This window comes from Cupressus sempervirens, chromosome 7 (genome assembly GCF_028749045.1).
Source record: "Cupressus sempervirens isolate cs-2001-9-10 chromosome 7, ASM2874904v1, whole genome shotgun sequence".
Lineage (NCBI taxonomy): Eukaryota > Viridiplantae > Streptophyta > Pinopsida > Cupressales > Cupressaceae > Cupressus > Cupressus sempervirens.
In genome coordinates, this window is record NC_143124.1 from 877,882,756 (window position 1) to 877,898,892 (window position 16,137).

The 16,137-nt window shown below is 33.1% G+C and overlaps 1 protein-coding gene across 1 annotated transcript; it reads left to right on the plus strand.

The window, feature by feature from the left end:
* Window positions 1-562: 562 nt before the first annotated feature.
* LOC149550267 (uncharacterized) lies at window positions 563-9,634 on the plus strand. The gene is made up of 2 exons (XM_089794450.1): window positions 563-603; window positions 7,228-9,634. The coding sequence occupies exons 1-2, from the start codon at window positions 563-565 to the stop codon at window positions 9,632-9,634; spliced, it is 2,448 nt and encodes an 815-aa protein (XP_089650576.1).
* The last annotated feature ends 6,503 nt before the right edge of the window (window positions 9,635-16,137 follow it).

The window sequence follows — 16,137 nt, forward strand, 5'->3', positions numbered from 1 at the left end:
GTGACATTTAACATTACAAAAGCAAAGATGATTGAAGAGTTGATGGAAACCCTAGCAAAATTGTATGAAAAGCCTTCTACTTTAAATAAGGTATTTCTCATGAAGCATTTATTTAACATGAAGATGGGAGAAGGTGGACATGTTGCAGATCATTTAAATGAGTTTAATACTATTACTAGTTAGTTATCTTCTATGAATGTAAATTTTGATGAAGAAATTAGCTCTCTCTTGATTTTGTGTTCTTTGTTGGAAAGTTGGAATGGCTTAGTCATGGATATGAATAATTATGTTTATGGATCTAATATTCTAAAATTTGATAGTGTGACTAGTGTTATTTTGAGTGAGGAAACTCATAGAAATTTTTTAGGTTGTTCTACTTTAGGAAGTGCTTTGAATGCACAAAGTAGAGGAAAAACAAATGAGAGAGGAAGTAATTCTAGGAATCATGGAAAATCAAGATGAAATTCAAAGGGAAAGAAGTCTCAATCGAAAGGATTGAGAGATTGCTAGTACTGTGGGAAGCCAAGGAAAAAGAAGAAATATTGTTGGATGCAAAAGAACAATGAACGAGATAAACGAGAAGGGAACAAAGAAGCAAATGTGGTAAGTAAAAAATTTTGAAGAGGAAGCTTTGCTTCTTTCTTTAGAAAGTGTTGATGACTCTTGGGTTTTAGATTTTAAAGCTTCATTTCATGCTATACTTCATAGAGGTTACTTTATTGATTATGTCCAAGGGAATTTTGGGCTTGTTTATTTGGGGAATAATGAAGCTTGTCAGATTTTTGGAAAGGAAAAAGTTAAGATTAAGCTACAAAATGGGAATCATTGGCTACTACATGAGATAAGACATGTTCCAAGGATAAGTAGGAATTTAATTTCAGAAAAACAACTCTATGATTAGGGTTGTGTAGTTACTTTTAATGACAAAAATTGGAAGGTTTCAAAAGGTTCCCTTGTAGTAGAAAAAGGTGTAAAGTTAAGCACCTTATATCTTGTATAGGTCACATTGTTCCTTCTACTTTAATTATTTCAGATAAAAATGAATGTTCTGGAATAGTTGTTGTAGTTGAGTAGGGAGAACAAATAGTTGTAGATTCTAATATAGCACTATGAAACTATAGACTTGGGCACATGAGTGAGAAAGGCATGAAATTACTTCATTTAAAAGAAAATTTTACTAGGTTTGAATTGTGTCAATATGGATTTCTATGAAAGTTGTGTGTATGGAAAAAAAAGAGACTCAGTTTTGTGAAGAGAAGGAAGGAAAAGAAAAATGAGAAATTAGAGCTTGTGCATACAGATGTATGGGGACTAGATTAGGTATCTTCCCTTGGTGGTTCTCATTATTATGTTACATTTATTAACGATGAAACTAGAAAAGTATGAGTTTATTTTCTTAGACATAAATCTAATGTATTTCAAACTTTAAATAAATGGAAATGCTTGGTTGAAAATGAAACTGGTAAGAAATTAAAATTTCTTAGATTTGATCATTATGGTGAGTATTGCATTTATGAATTTGAATATTAGTGTTCTAATAATGGTATTTGTAGACAAAAAATAGTTCCAAGGACTCCACAAAAAAATGGAGTGGCTAAATGCACAAATAGGACAATAATGGAGCATATAAGGAGCATGAGCTTGCATTCTAGGTTACCCTTAAACTTATTGGCAGTGGATATCAATATTAATGTATATTGGATAATTAACAAAGGTCTATCTAATCCTTCGGGCTATGGTATTCCAAAGAAAGCATGGACTTGTAAGAAAGTGAGTTATTCTTTTCTCAAAACCTTCAGTTGTGAAGCATTTGCACACATAGATTCTGAAAATAGAACCATGCTAGAAGCTAAGTCAAAGAAATGTATATTTGTTGGATATGGTATTGATTAATTTGGCTATAAGCTCTTGGATTTTGAAAATCATAAGATTTTAGGAAGAATGGATACCATATTCAATGAGAAACCATTGTACAAAGATTTATTGTAGTAACATGAGAAGAAATAACATGATTATGTAGTGTTGGATGATACTCCAAAAGATGGTGTTCAAATAGTCCCTCATGATTTGCAACAACAACAACAATAAATACCACACACCCTAGTGAATGTTAGAAGATAAACAAGGCTAAGTAGACCTCCAAAATATTTTCTCCCTCTTTGTACTCTTTTTTACTACTAGATGCTAGTGAACCTTAATGTTATGATGAAGTTTTGCAAGTGGATACTAAGATTCAGTGGGAGTCTACATTGAAAGAAGAAATGGACTCCTTGCTAAAAAATAAAACTTGGGATTTATGTAAGTTGCCTATAGGTAAAAGAGATTTACTGAATAAATGGGTTTACAAGTTGAAATAAGAGAATGGAGGTAAGAAAAAATTTAAAGCTAGGTTAGTTGTAAAAGGATATTCATAGAAAAAGGGTCTTTATTTTGATGAGATATTTTTCTCATGTTATTAAAATGACTTCTATTCACATTGTTTTAAGTATTGTGGCTACTAAAGATTTTTATCTAGAGCAGCTCGATGTTAAAATATCCTTTTTCATGGTGATTTGGATGAAGAGATATGTATGACACAACCACAAGAATTTGAGGTCAAAGATAAGGAGAACTTAGTGTGCAGATTACAAAAAAGTTTATATGGCTTGATGTAAGAACCTCGGTAATGGTATCTAAAATTTGATAGTTTAATGCATGAGTATGGATAAAATAGGTGTTATTTAGATCATTGCATTTATTTTAAGAGTTTGTATGATGAGAACTATATTATTTTATGTTTATATGTTGATGATATGCTTGTAGCTAGGTCTAACATGGATCACATTAAGGGGCTGAAATGCCAGTTAGCACATTCATTTTCTATGAAGGATTTGGAGGCTAAAAAACAAATCCTTGGTATGAAGATTTGTAGAGATGGGAAGAAATAAAAAATGACATTATCTCAGGTTGATTATATTGCTAAGGTGTTGCAAAATTTCTCTATGGAAATTACTAACGCTGTCATCACACCTTTACTTGGTCATTTGATGTTGACTAAGGTGATGTGTCCAAAGACACAATAAGATGAGGATAAGATCTCCAAGGTACCTTATGCTTCAATTGTAGGAAGCTTGATGTATGCTATGGTATGTAAAATACTAGATATTGTACATGCAATGGGAGTCATTAGTAGGTATATGAATCATCTAGGGCTTGAGCATTGGAATGTGGTTAAATGGATTCTTAGATATTTGAGAGGAAAATCTAGTAAGTGTTTACATTTTGGGGGCTCTAACACTATTTTACAGGGATATGTTGACTTAGATTTGGTAGGGGATATTGATATCAGGCAGAGTATTATAGGTTATGTATTTACTATTGGCGGGGCAACAATAAGTTGGGTTTCTAGGTTACAAAACCTGTGAACACTTTATCCACTAGAAGGGAAAAGTATATTGTTGCTACAAAGGCAACCAAGGAGATGAATTCTTCTTGGAATAATTGGGAAACCCACAAAGGATAATTATTCTTTTATGGATAGTCAGAATGTCATTCATCTTGTGAATAATTCTACTTTGCATTCAAAGACAAAACACATATAATTGTGGTACCATTTCATTCAGTTGGATGATCGACATTTAAAGTTAGACAAGATACATACAAATGACAATCCAATATATATGTTTACAAAGGTAGTGACAAGGGAGAAGCTAAACTCCTCTTCAACTTTGCTTGGTCTTCTAGACTAAACAAAATAAAAGAATAATAGAGTCTAGGGTGATTTGATCTAATGGGAGCCTCATGGAGTAGCAACATAGATACACGATTAGTCTCCAAGTGGGAGATTGTTGTCTAGTGTGGAGCCTGATCAGTCCCTAAGTCGGAGATTATTAATTTGTGGCGACTAATCAAGAAAGTACTAAACATACTCCATAATTCCTTGGTGGGGTTCAAGGCTATTTTATTGGCATTTTATGGCCAAAATATTGTAACAAATTGTAACCCTAAAGCGAAAAAAAAATACTTGTATAAAACGAGCTTAGGATTAGGGATTTTCATAAGGTGTAATGCAATAATTTCTTCTTGCAGTGGTATTGAGTTGTAAGGGATTACATATTATAATTAGGTTGTAATCACTAGATAGTAATAATATTGGACTCATTGTTTGGTGGACGTAGACTATCGATTGGGTGAACCACATTAAATCTTTGTGTCTTGTGTTCTCTTTTGTGCAATTTATTATCTGCTAATATTGGTTATTTTTGCATGTTATTGTTATTTTTGTCCATGCTTAATCCTAACACTATCCTCTTAAAAGGAATTTATATATTACATCATTGTGTGGGTAGCATCCCCACCAACATTCTCCCTTTGATCAAGGGTTTCCCTAGCTAACAAATTTGTATTGGAAACTACAATTGAAAAAAATGTTGTGTTGTCATTGATGTCAAATCTGTTGGTGAGACAGTTTTCTATCTAAGCTAAATGCCATATCTATTTGATTGATGAAGAGGATTTGAGAAGTTATTAATTACAAAAGCATCTAAAGGAAATGTTGAGTTATGAAGAGGAAACTACAAATGAACATTTGACTAGTTAGACTTTGACAAGATAAAGTGATTGTTTAATTCATGTTTCTAGTGGAGAAGATAGTAATGTTCAAGTCTTGGAAGTATGACCAAAGATACATCAAATGTGTAGGCTTGATCGAGTAATAGAGAAAAAGACTAATAAATTTTGATGAATGTGCTAAGTGATGCTAGTATCAACTAAGCCATGGTAAGTGCCGAGAAAATTCAATGTTGACTAAGCATTAGTATCAAACAAGTGAGAGTGTTGATGACGAGCAAGAAGTTTTATAGAGACCAAGTATCTAAACTTAGTGTTGGTCAAGGAACAACATTTTAACTATTTAAGAGAAACCATAATTTCTAGCTGACTAAGTTAATTTCTTTGGATAACAAAAATGCGTTAAAAATGAGGATCGATGAGGTGGATCATTTAATTTCAAGAGAGGATTAGGCAATCAACTTAAGAGATGAATTCAAGGAGAATTTTTTTAAGACAAATAGAATGGCGATTAGATACATTGTATTTGATGAATCAAATTGTGAACCCTAAGATCTACAATGTTGATTAAGTAGGAAAAGGTCAGAATTGGCTATTTAAAGAGGTACAAAGGTGAACTTTCTAAAGAGGTAGAGGGAGTGTAGTGGGCAGAGAGGTTGTGTATGTGTAAAGGAGTTCCAAAGATTTGGAGTTATTACTGATGTTGCTAACTAGGAAATCAAAGCAAAAGACTTAATTGAGTTGAGAAGAAGTGAAGGGTGATTTCTTGAACAATTGCCAAGTGAATCTAATATTGAGATGACAATGAAGGCTAGATAGTGAATTAGTAGTAGGAGCTGAACAAAGATTCGAATATGCAAAGTGAGTTGTACTTAATAGATCAAACCTATTGTTACTTTCTAATCATTTTGAATAGTATTTGAAATCCTTTTAATCAAGGTTGATCTAACAATCATAAGAACTTAATAGGTCTATGTAAATCCTTTAACCAAGTGACATTCTAATTGAATGTTCTAAAGTCCTCTAGCAAGGCCCTCTCAATTATTCTAAATATTCAAATAATTTGGTCTCATTGTGTATGGTGATCTTGCTATGGTTGTTGCACTTATTGATTACATGTTTCGGATTTACTAATGTTAATTAAAGTTATTTCGATCAGAAAAGTGATTCAGTCCCCCTCTCCCAGACATTTCCATCATTAAAGGTAACTCTATCTTGTTATGTGTCTAGCGTAGTTAAATTATTTCCTAATAAGGTTATTCTATGTTTTGTGTCATCATGTTTTATGTATTGACAATGCATGTTCATAGTGTGTTATCTTCTATTGTAATGTCTTGAGTGTGTAAGTGTATAATATGGTATGCTAGTATCACACTTGTACTATGAAAAAATATTTGTCTATTTACTAACTATTAATATTGTGGGTGAAAGATTGTTGAGTTAAAAAAAGGCCATAGTATAGCAAAAAAAACTTTCCATGTCATATTTAAAATTTGAAGCACACAATAAAATCTTTATAAGCAAATACACACAAATTTATTTGTAAAAACTAAAAACAAGCATTAAAAAAATGAATATTATATTTAAATTTTTGAATACATGATCAATCCTACATTTACACAAATGACTTATGATAATATATAATGACAACTTTATTGGTTAGAAACCACTAATTTAAAATTTGCCAATTCTTATATACCACCAGATAAATAAACTTCTAACACTTATCATGGCTCATTAACATCATAATTCTAATAATTAAAAATATAATCTCTTAGAATACATTGTGAAAAAACATTATGAGATTTCTCTCTCCGGTTTATTTTTTTGGCATTTTGTTGTTTCTTTCCATATTATTCCCAATGTCTTTGACCGTCGCATATTAATATTCAATTGTATAACTAACCTTACAAGATAAAAATGCATAAAGCATCGAAGTGCTTTCCCCAACTTTCCAAGCATTATTTTTCTTTACAGCGAATCAGTCAACTTCAGTGTTATATACGGTCTTTCACTTTCAATTAATATTTATGTCTAGCTTTATAAACGTAATATATTCCAAACTTATAAAATAAAATAGCTTTACAAGCCAATTGAATGGCTACGTAATGATTTAGAATCTTATTCCCTTTACATTCAAAGCTGTAGTAATTCTCGTGAGCATTTACATATATATAGTATGTGGACAGATAGAAAGTAATAGATTTTATATACATTAAATATTTGATAATGACAAGGAATTAAATTGGTCGAAAGTTAAAGCAAAAGTGGTAAAAATATGTTTCGAAAACCGTCGGTAGAATTGGCAATTTGAAAGGAAAAAAGTACTACTACAAATAAATAGTAAAGTAATAAAATAATTAAATTAGATATTAAGTATTAAGTATTAGAATTAATTTATATTTTAATAAATATTGACATGAAAGAAATAGAATTTGTACAAATTTAGTATAAAATTTAATGGAAGCTTCACAAAATATATTTTAATATTTAATTTATCATATGTTGGAATATATTTATTATTATATGATATTATTGGTATGAATAATTTACTTTTGATTCTTATTATAGTTCATCTATATGTGTAAAAGTAATATTCATGTAATTAAATTATAATCTATGTACATGATACTATTTTAATGTTGTTTACATTTATGTGTGCACTTTGAAATTGATAAGGAATGGACAATGTCTAGAAACACTACTAAAGGATGGCTCTATCTTGGTGCAAGGTACGCTTCTGTCTCCTCCTCGTTTTTCTTGCTGCCTCAATTCATTGGACTTAGCTGCTCACCCCGCGTCTGATCTTAACTTGGACGCGCTTTCTCCACCCACCCATAAGCTTTCACCCAAGGTTGACATCATTTCAACCATTCCTCCGCTCACCAACCACTCTGACCTTGCGTCCCATCACTCTTTTCATGCTGCTTCCTCTCCGTGCGTCCCTTGCTCTCCTCATTTACGAACCCCCTCTTTCTCTCCTCGCCTCTCTAAACCTCGGGCTTCCTCTCCTGGCCCTCTTTCTCTCAGCCCGAGTGCTGCCCCTCCTTCCCATCATTCATCGTCCAAGCTTGTCCTTTGCCCTGGTTCCCCTCCCTCTCCGCCTCGTTCCCCGCTTCCTAGCCTCGTCCCCTTCCCTCCCAACCCTTCACCAGTGTTACACTGGGAATCCAAACTTGTGGTTAACCTTTCCCGTGCTCCTTTAGACCCCCTCGCTTTTAAGTTTCTCAGTAGAGGCCTCAATTTCTCTATCTCTCCCCGCTCCATTCCTCACATTGATTTTCTGGTTGAAGTGGAGAATGCTGCTCATTCCCTCCCCTCCGCTATTGCCGAGATTGTTAGGCAAGACTGTGTTGTTGCCTTAAGGCGTGCCAAACCTCCCAAGTGTAATATCCCCCGTTCTGAGTCCCTTGCCTTCCAACACCTTCTTCGCAATCATGACCTCGTTATCTCCAGGGCGGATAAAGGCAATGCAACTGTTATCTTGGATAAATCAGACTATATTTCAAAGATGCATGACCTTCTCTCAGACCCTGACAGCTATAGGGTTGTTCATCGCAACCCGTGCAACCAAATCTTGAAGAAGGTCAGATTGGCCATTGCCAACTCCTCGTTTGACGATGCCACCAAGAGGCGTCTCTTGCCCTCCAAAGAGCTTACTCCTCGTATCTATGGCATCCCTAAGATCCATAAAACCAATATTCCTTTTAGGCCCATTGTGGATACTATGGGATCCCCTACCTACAAGCTGGCCTCCTTCTTAGCTAAGCTCTTATCCCCTCATGTCGGTAATGTTGACTCCTTTGTCAAGGACTCGCAGTACTTTGTTGATTTTATCCGTGATGCCTCGTGCGATGATAGGGATATCTTGGTCAGCTTTGATGTTGTTTCCCTCTTCACCAAAGTCCCCATCACCGATGCTATTGACATCATCAAGCGCAAGGTCAATTCTGAGGTTGCCTCCTTAGTAGAGTTATGTCTTCGATCCACTTTCTTCTCTTTCCAAGGGGTTATCTACGAACAAGTGGATGGTGTAGCCATGGGCTCGCCCCTCTCTCCACTTGTCGCCAACCTCTATATGGAACATTTCGAAGACATTGCTCTACGTTCTTCCCCTCTCAAGCCTAAATGGTGGAAACATTATGTTGATGACACCAACGTCTGTTGGCCCCATGGCCTTGAAAAGCTTGAAGAGTTTCATGCGCATCTCAACAATGTGGCTTCTTGCATTTCTTTTACCAAAGAGGTTGAATCTGCCAAGTGCTTACCTTTTCTTGACATCTTGATCATCAGGAAACCTGATGGTTCCTTAGGTCGCAAGGTTTTCCGCAAAGCCACTCATACCGACCGCTATCTTCATGCTACTTCGCATCACCACCCTGGCCAAAAGGTGGGCATTATCAAAACCCTTGCCTTGAGAGCCTTCCGTATTTGCGATGTGGACAACTTAGACCTTGAGCTTTCCCACCTCCGCCAAGTCTTCCTATGGAATGGCTACTCACACAAACAAATCTCTCGGGCTTTCAAGCTCGCTAGGTCTTTCTCGCGCGCCCCCGCACTCCCTTCCTCCTCTCCCCCAGACCCCTCTTCTTTTGTCTCTCTTCCTTTCGTTGCTAGCATCTCTCACAAGATTGCCAAAATTCTTACCAAGCATGGTGTGCGGGTGGCTTTCAGACCCTTGGCCACCTTAAAAAATTGCATCCCCTCGCTTAAAGACCCCAGGGATGTCTTCTTGGAATCGGGCATCTATAAGATCCAGTGCTCTTGTGGCACTCCTTATATAGGTGAAACTAGCCGCTCTATCCACACGAGGATCAAAGAACATGCTGCTGACATCAAGCATGAACGAGTAGCCAAATCAGCCTTGGCAGAACACTCCGCCGCCACTAAGCATCATGTCCCCCTAGAAAACGCTCATGTTGTGTGCAGGGAAGACAACTTCTTCAAGAGGAAACTCAAAGAGGCTGTTGAAATCTTCAACAACCCTTCCAACCTCAATCGCGATGACGGCTGGAACCTGAACACCTCTTGGCATCCTCTGTTGTCTTTCCTTCCTCCTCTTTCGCCTCGCGTTCTTCCCTCTTAGCTCGGGTTTCTCCCCTCCCCCACTTTCTTCTTCTGCTTTTCTCTTTCCTGGCTCTCTGTTGCTCCCCTCTGTCTCTCCCCCTTCCCTCTCGCTCTGGGTGGATGCCTGTCCTCGTCTCCTCCACTCTCGCTCTCTCTCCCCCTCCTTCTCCCTCTCCCTCCCTCTTCGTCACCCTCGGTCTTGTTTCTCTCCTCGGGGTCCCCAACCTTTTTTCTCCTCTTTGTTGGTTGCCTTAGTCTTTTGCGGTCTACTCTTATTTTTACAGTTATTTATGTATGTACTCCTTTCCGTTTAATTTTTTTAGTTTTTGGATTCTTTTTTCTTTCCATTTTTCTTTTTCTTCTTAATCTCTCATTTTTATTTTTATTTTATTTTCTTTATTTTAATTCTTTTTATTATTTTTTATTATTTTTATTTTTTATTTTTATTTTATTTTATTGCATTTTTATTAAATTTCTCTTTTCTTATTTCTCTTTTCCAATTTTTATTTTTACTTTCTGTTCTCTTCGCTGTTTTCTTTCATTGTTATCTTTCTATTAGTTAGTAATTTATTTTGGGTTGTTTTCTTTTCTTTTTTCTTTTTCCGTTTTTATCTGATTAGTTTTTGTTTTTTACATCCATTTTTATTTTGCTTTCGTTTTGCATATTTGTGGTCTTTATTTTTATATTTTTATACACTTGGGGATATTATTTTCATTTTTCTGACTTTTTACTCTTATTTATTTATTTTTCTTGTTTTTCGCATTCCATTTTTATTTACTTTTATTTTTTGTTTGTTTTATTTTTATTTTTATTTTTATTTTTATTTAAACTCTTTTGTTTTTTTGCCTCGCTCCATTTTCTTTTTCTTTTTCTTTTTACCATTTTTATTTTTTGTTTCTCTTGTTCGTTTTATTTTTTAGTTTTTTAGTTTCTTGCGTTCGTGCTCTATCGCTTCGGGTATTTTTGGCTTATATATATATATATATATATTCTTATTGATTTTTACATTCATATAGATATATATTCGTATATATATCTATATGAATTTATTCACCTTGATTTATTCATTCATTTAGATTTTCTTTCCTATTTATATTTAGTTATACATATATTCTCATAGACCTTTATATTCGTATAGTTGTTCATTTACCCCCTTTGATATTTATGTAATTTTTTGTTTCTTGGTTTTTGCCTGGTTACTGGCTTAGGTTTTTATTTATTTTTTGTTATTTATTTCTTTAATTTTTTGGTTGTTTGTCCTTGTTTTCTGTTTTGGAATTTTTGATTATATATATATATATATATACACACTTATTCGCGTTTTTATATTCTTATTTTATTCTTGTTTCCTTATCATTTTCATTTCTCTTCCTTTCTTCCTTGCATTTTCTTCTTTTGACTTCTCTCCCTCTCCATCCTCCGTGCCTCCTCGGTCTCCGTGCCCCTTCCCTCCTCTCCATCCTCTTTTTATCCCCTCTCCTAGATCTGCACTCCATTTTTTTCTCTTAGTGACTCAGTGGCATCCTGATGATGGATCATACAGTATGATCCGAAATGTTGATGAAAAAACTCTCACACAATCTTCCCCAGAAATTAAAATTCAATACTCATGGATTGTGGAAATCTGTTTGCTTTGACTAAAGGATTTGTCAAATTGTGAGGGTTGTGTTCTCATTAGCTATAAAGATGGTCTTGTTTTTCTTAACGTGCTACAAATGAAAAAAATTATCAAATATGAGAGGTTGAATAGGAAAGTCAAATTTGGTCAATCACTTAGTCTAGTCAACTAAATTCTTATTCCTATAGTAGAGAAAAATACACATGACTTCAATAAACACATCAATTAAAGGAATATAAAAAATAAATTCAATAAATCAAGTGTCGACTAAATTGTTGAGTGCATGATGGCATCACATGACTATAATAAATATGATTATACACACTAAGGAAGAAGACTTACATGTCGAGCTTCATTGAGCTATAAAATAAGTAATATCAAGTGTGTCATACATCAAAGAGCATAATGAAAGAATCATGACTTACAAGTCAAACGTTAAATACGATGAGTGAATCACATAAGTGCAAGATCATGAAAAGGAAATCATATAAATAAAACAAAATATGCCATTGAACCTTTGTCCATGTGCAAGCATCCATGTCTCCTTAGGCATAAGACTATGTCCATCTACTATCACAAAATGAGAGTGTGATCCACACTCTTTTTTTGCCAACCATGGAGTGGTTAGTTCCCCTAGAGTTCTTCCTAATTGCATGATGTAATGCTAGGGAAATTTGTTTCTTTAGTCCTTTCTCAGGATTTATATTAGCCTATTAGGGTTCCTTTGATGCCCTAATCTCTAGAGGATCTCTACCATATCCTCTAATTGTTCACTACTAAGTTACACCAATGGTTTTAGTTCCTTCCTTCTCCAAATGCCTCTTCAAGCTAACTTGCAAACTCCCTTAGTCTATTTTTTTCCATTTTTCTCAACCTTGTAGAGTGAGTGTAGTGCCTATTATTTTTGCTGAACTCTTTTAGGCCAATTTTATGCTTGATGTTAGTAGCATTACTTTCAGATTATTAGATATTATTTTAGATTCAATTGTTATATGATGAGATTACTTGGTACTCTATACTTCATGTATGCATGATGATTATTCAGTGTTTTTAGTTATTGATGATGATTAGTTAGATGGATTATTGTGTGTGTTTTTATGGATACTTACCCCATACTGCATGTGTATGGTGTGCGTGTTTTTTTTCTTTATGTATGGCATTTCTAATGTGGTTAAGGAAGGGAGTCATAGTCACCTGTTAGTGAGGATCTACACGATACACCACTTCTTGCCATACCTATTTAGCTTAGAATATTGTGTCTATACATGCATGGATTTTATGCAGGTACCAGGTATCGACTTCCTTGAATTTCTGGGATGAGCATACCCTATCACATTATCTCAATGGTAAGAGAGAGGAGATAAATTCTTGAGACCAAATCCTAAACCTTTGAGCCATTTGTCCTAGATAATTACAAGTAGTATCCGAGATGAGTACCCCCCGAATGCATCGAATGACATTAATTCGTGATTATAACCCTTTACTTTGATTTTGTATGTGTTTTGCTATGATGGGTTTTCACATTTTATTTTATGAGTCGTTGGTGAATTTTCTATTAATTAATTCTAAATAAAAGATTAAATTAATGATTTAATTTAATTGAAAATTATTATGATATTTTTAATATTTAATTATACTTAAGTAATTGATAAACTAATTAAATAAAAAAATTAAATTTGAAGATAAAAGTTATAAGAATAATTTTAGAATGTGATAATATTTATTTAATTTAATAATAATATATTTAGAGTTCATTTTTAAATAAATGCTAAATAATATTATTATTCAAGTTAATAAATATTTAATTGATTAAGTTTTGAAAATAAATTAAAAAGTAAAAATTTATTAATTTATTAAAAGTTCCATTGTTGCATGATGCATGCTTGAGACTAAATTTAATAAATCAATTAAAATAGAAGTCAAGTAAAAATTAAATAAAGTGATTTTATAATTCAATTAACATGCATGAAAATATAAAGAAAAGATTAAGGAAAGTTAATTTAGAGTTGAAGTTTGGTGAGTAGAGAGTTCTCCCGGTTGAATGCACAATTAGTGCTTCGATTTTAGGAGAAAACTCCTTATCACCAATTGAGGGTTCATTTTTCAAAAGGACGGAAGTTTTTGGAAAGGACCACAAATTTTGGAGAAGGAATTTTTGGAAAGGACAAGGTTCTAAGAGGAGTTTCTTTGCAATTTTCCTGGGTATAGCGATTAGCATTAGTGACCAGGTAGATACTTGTGATTATTCGTACAGTTTATTATACTCTTATTTTCTTGTCTTCATTGTGTTTGTTGAATGCCTATTTGGATATTTCTTATGACAGGTGCTTTCATTTATGTGAATTTCTAGTATGCATGTTAATTCCTCTATATACGTAGAGGTTGAAAATTCTTAGAAAACCTTGTCCATTAATTTTGCAAATTACATATTAAACTGGGAAGGGTTTGAGATTTAAAATAAAATTTAATTTAGAAATTAGAACGGTTAATCGAATCTTCCTATCAGATAACTTGGGAAAGATTTGAAATTGAAAATGAAAATCTAGGTTGGAAATTCAAATGGTTGTCCATATTTCTCCTTTTAGATTAAAATGACAATTGTTTATAAAAAATATGTGTAATTTTTTTTTGGGGAGGGGTTTTATTTGTATTAAATTCCATATTATTCAACATTACAAAATTAAATAATTAATTAATTAATAATATTATGGTGGGGTGTGGGTTTCACATGCCACCTCCCCTATTGCTGATAGACATACTACTACCATAGGCCCTATGTCAGTAGAGGCCGCACGATAGCCCATGCGATGAGTGCTGGGTGATGTGTTTTCAAAAAAATTAAAGTTTGTTTAATAATAAAGTTTAACACTATATTATTATTTAATAATATTTTAATTAGTATATTTTATAAATAATTTTGTATGATTATAATTAATAAGTTTTATGAATAAATTTAATTATTATTTAACAATTTTTATTAATGAATTTTAATATTAATTTCATTATTATTTAATAATATCATTGATAAGTGTTAATATTAATTTTATTATTATTTAATAATGTTTATTAAATAATTTTTAATTATTAAATTAATTATTAAATGGATTAATATTAATTATTAATACTTAATAATTAATAAGATGTCAGGGAAGAATTAGATTTAATTAATTATTAATAATAAATCTAATTTTAATGAACTTATTTTAAATTTGTTAAACTTTCTCTTTACTAAGAATGTTAATATAGGGATTCAAATTGCATGAACATTATTTAACTTAATTTAAATTTAATTTAATTAAGTTTAATTATTAAAAGGGGAGTATTTAATGAAATTGATTTCATACTATAACACTAATGTTTTTAAATAAAATTGGAACTATTTCATTAGTTATTATTTTAATGGTTTAAACAAAATTTACCCTTAGAGTATTTTAGAAAATTGATTTAAAATATTATGGGGCTAATTCTTAAATTTATTCAAAAAAATGCATGGGTTAAACTATAGGATAAGTGGAGAATCCTGGTACTCAAAATTTGCACTAAAATTAAGTTAAAACTTTACTTTTAACTCAACCATGTGATTTCAAAACAAACTAAAATATGAAACTTATACCTTGTTTTCTATGTGATGTCTATGTTTGGGGTTTGGGGTTGACTAGAGTGTTGATCAGTTTAGGACATTTACCAGAGGCTTGGGAGTTATGTGAATGCGATACTATGTTGTTTTGATCTTGATCTTTTTCAACCAACCATGGTAATGTGATGGAATTCTCTATGATATGTTTATATTTAATGATTGTTATTACTTTCCAGTGATCTTGTGTGACACTGAGCTGAATGTATGACCTACTTGACTTAACTGTTTATGACTCCTTGATCAATTATATTTGAATTGCTTTCCAGTCACTTTGATAGGACTGAGATGTTTTGAATGATTTGTTCTTGATGATGTCATGTTATGACATAATTGACTTGACCATTTTTGAGTCTTTGATCAGTATCATTTTGGGATGCTTTCTAGTTGCTCATAGAGAATTGATGTGATTATTTTGGATTATCTTTTGATGCTTTCGAGTCACTTGTACAAGATTGAGGTGATTTTATATGATTATTTGATTTGTGATTTTATGAGCTTAGGGTAGGTTATCTACATGTCGTGTCAAGAAGTGGCTTACAATGGGGGCCAAGGCCCCAAGTGGTTCCCAAGGTAACCTATTGTAAGTTGTTTAATAAGTGAAAACATTACACTAAATGGGAATTAAAATGAGCCTAATAAAAGTCTTTTTATGTTCTTTCCCATGCCTCGAGTGCTAGTACAGACTAGGATGGGAGTAGAGAGAATGCTTGGTTGTGACCTTACATTTCGTAGTATGCCTTGTTAGTACAAGACAATACTAGTGGCCACATAGGGATCACTAGGGGGCCAAGGTCCTGAGAGACTACCAGGGTAACTTTAGCATGATTTGTGCAATAAAACTTGCCCTCTTACATAGTAGGTTTTCTACATGTCTTATGTGCCTCTAGGAATTAGATGTCGATCTATCTAAGAACCTTTGAGTTAGATTGCTTTTAGGATTTCCTAGACTTAGAGTGTACTTTTGATATTTGGTTTGGAATCCTATTTGGACTTGAGACTATCTCCTCAACATGGTTGGAGTGGTCCATTTAGGTTCCATGTGGTTGAGTGGTAGTTATTTTTAATCTTACCATTGAGATCCATCTATAGTCACCGTGGCTAGAGCTTCTTTGTTTGCATTTTCTTTCATTCTACTTATGTATCATTATGATGGATTGTTATATTTTATGATGGATTTTTATATCTTTTATGATGGATGGATATATCATGTATGGTGGATGGTCTTCTTTATTTTATTTTACTTTGTATCATGGATCTGCGGAGGAT

What these genes read in the sequence shown, in the direction of transcription:
- LOC149550267 (XM_089794450.1), top strand. Translation starts at nt 563, where the DNA reads ATGAACGAGATAAACGAGAAGGGAACAAAGAAGCAAATGTG. An exon ending in GGAACAAAGAAGCAAATGTG is followed by an intron (nt 604 to 7,227) that starts GTAAGTAAAAAA and finishes GAAATTGATAAG; the next exon opens with GAATGGACAATGTCTAGAAA.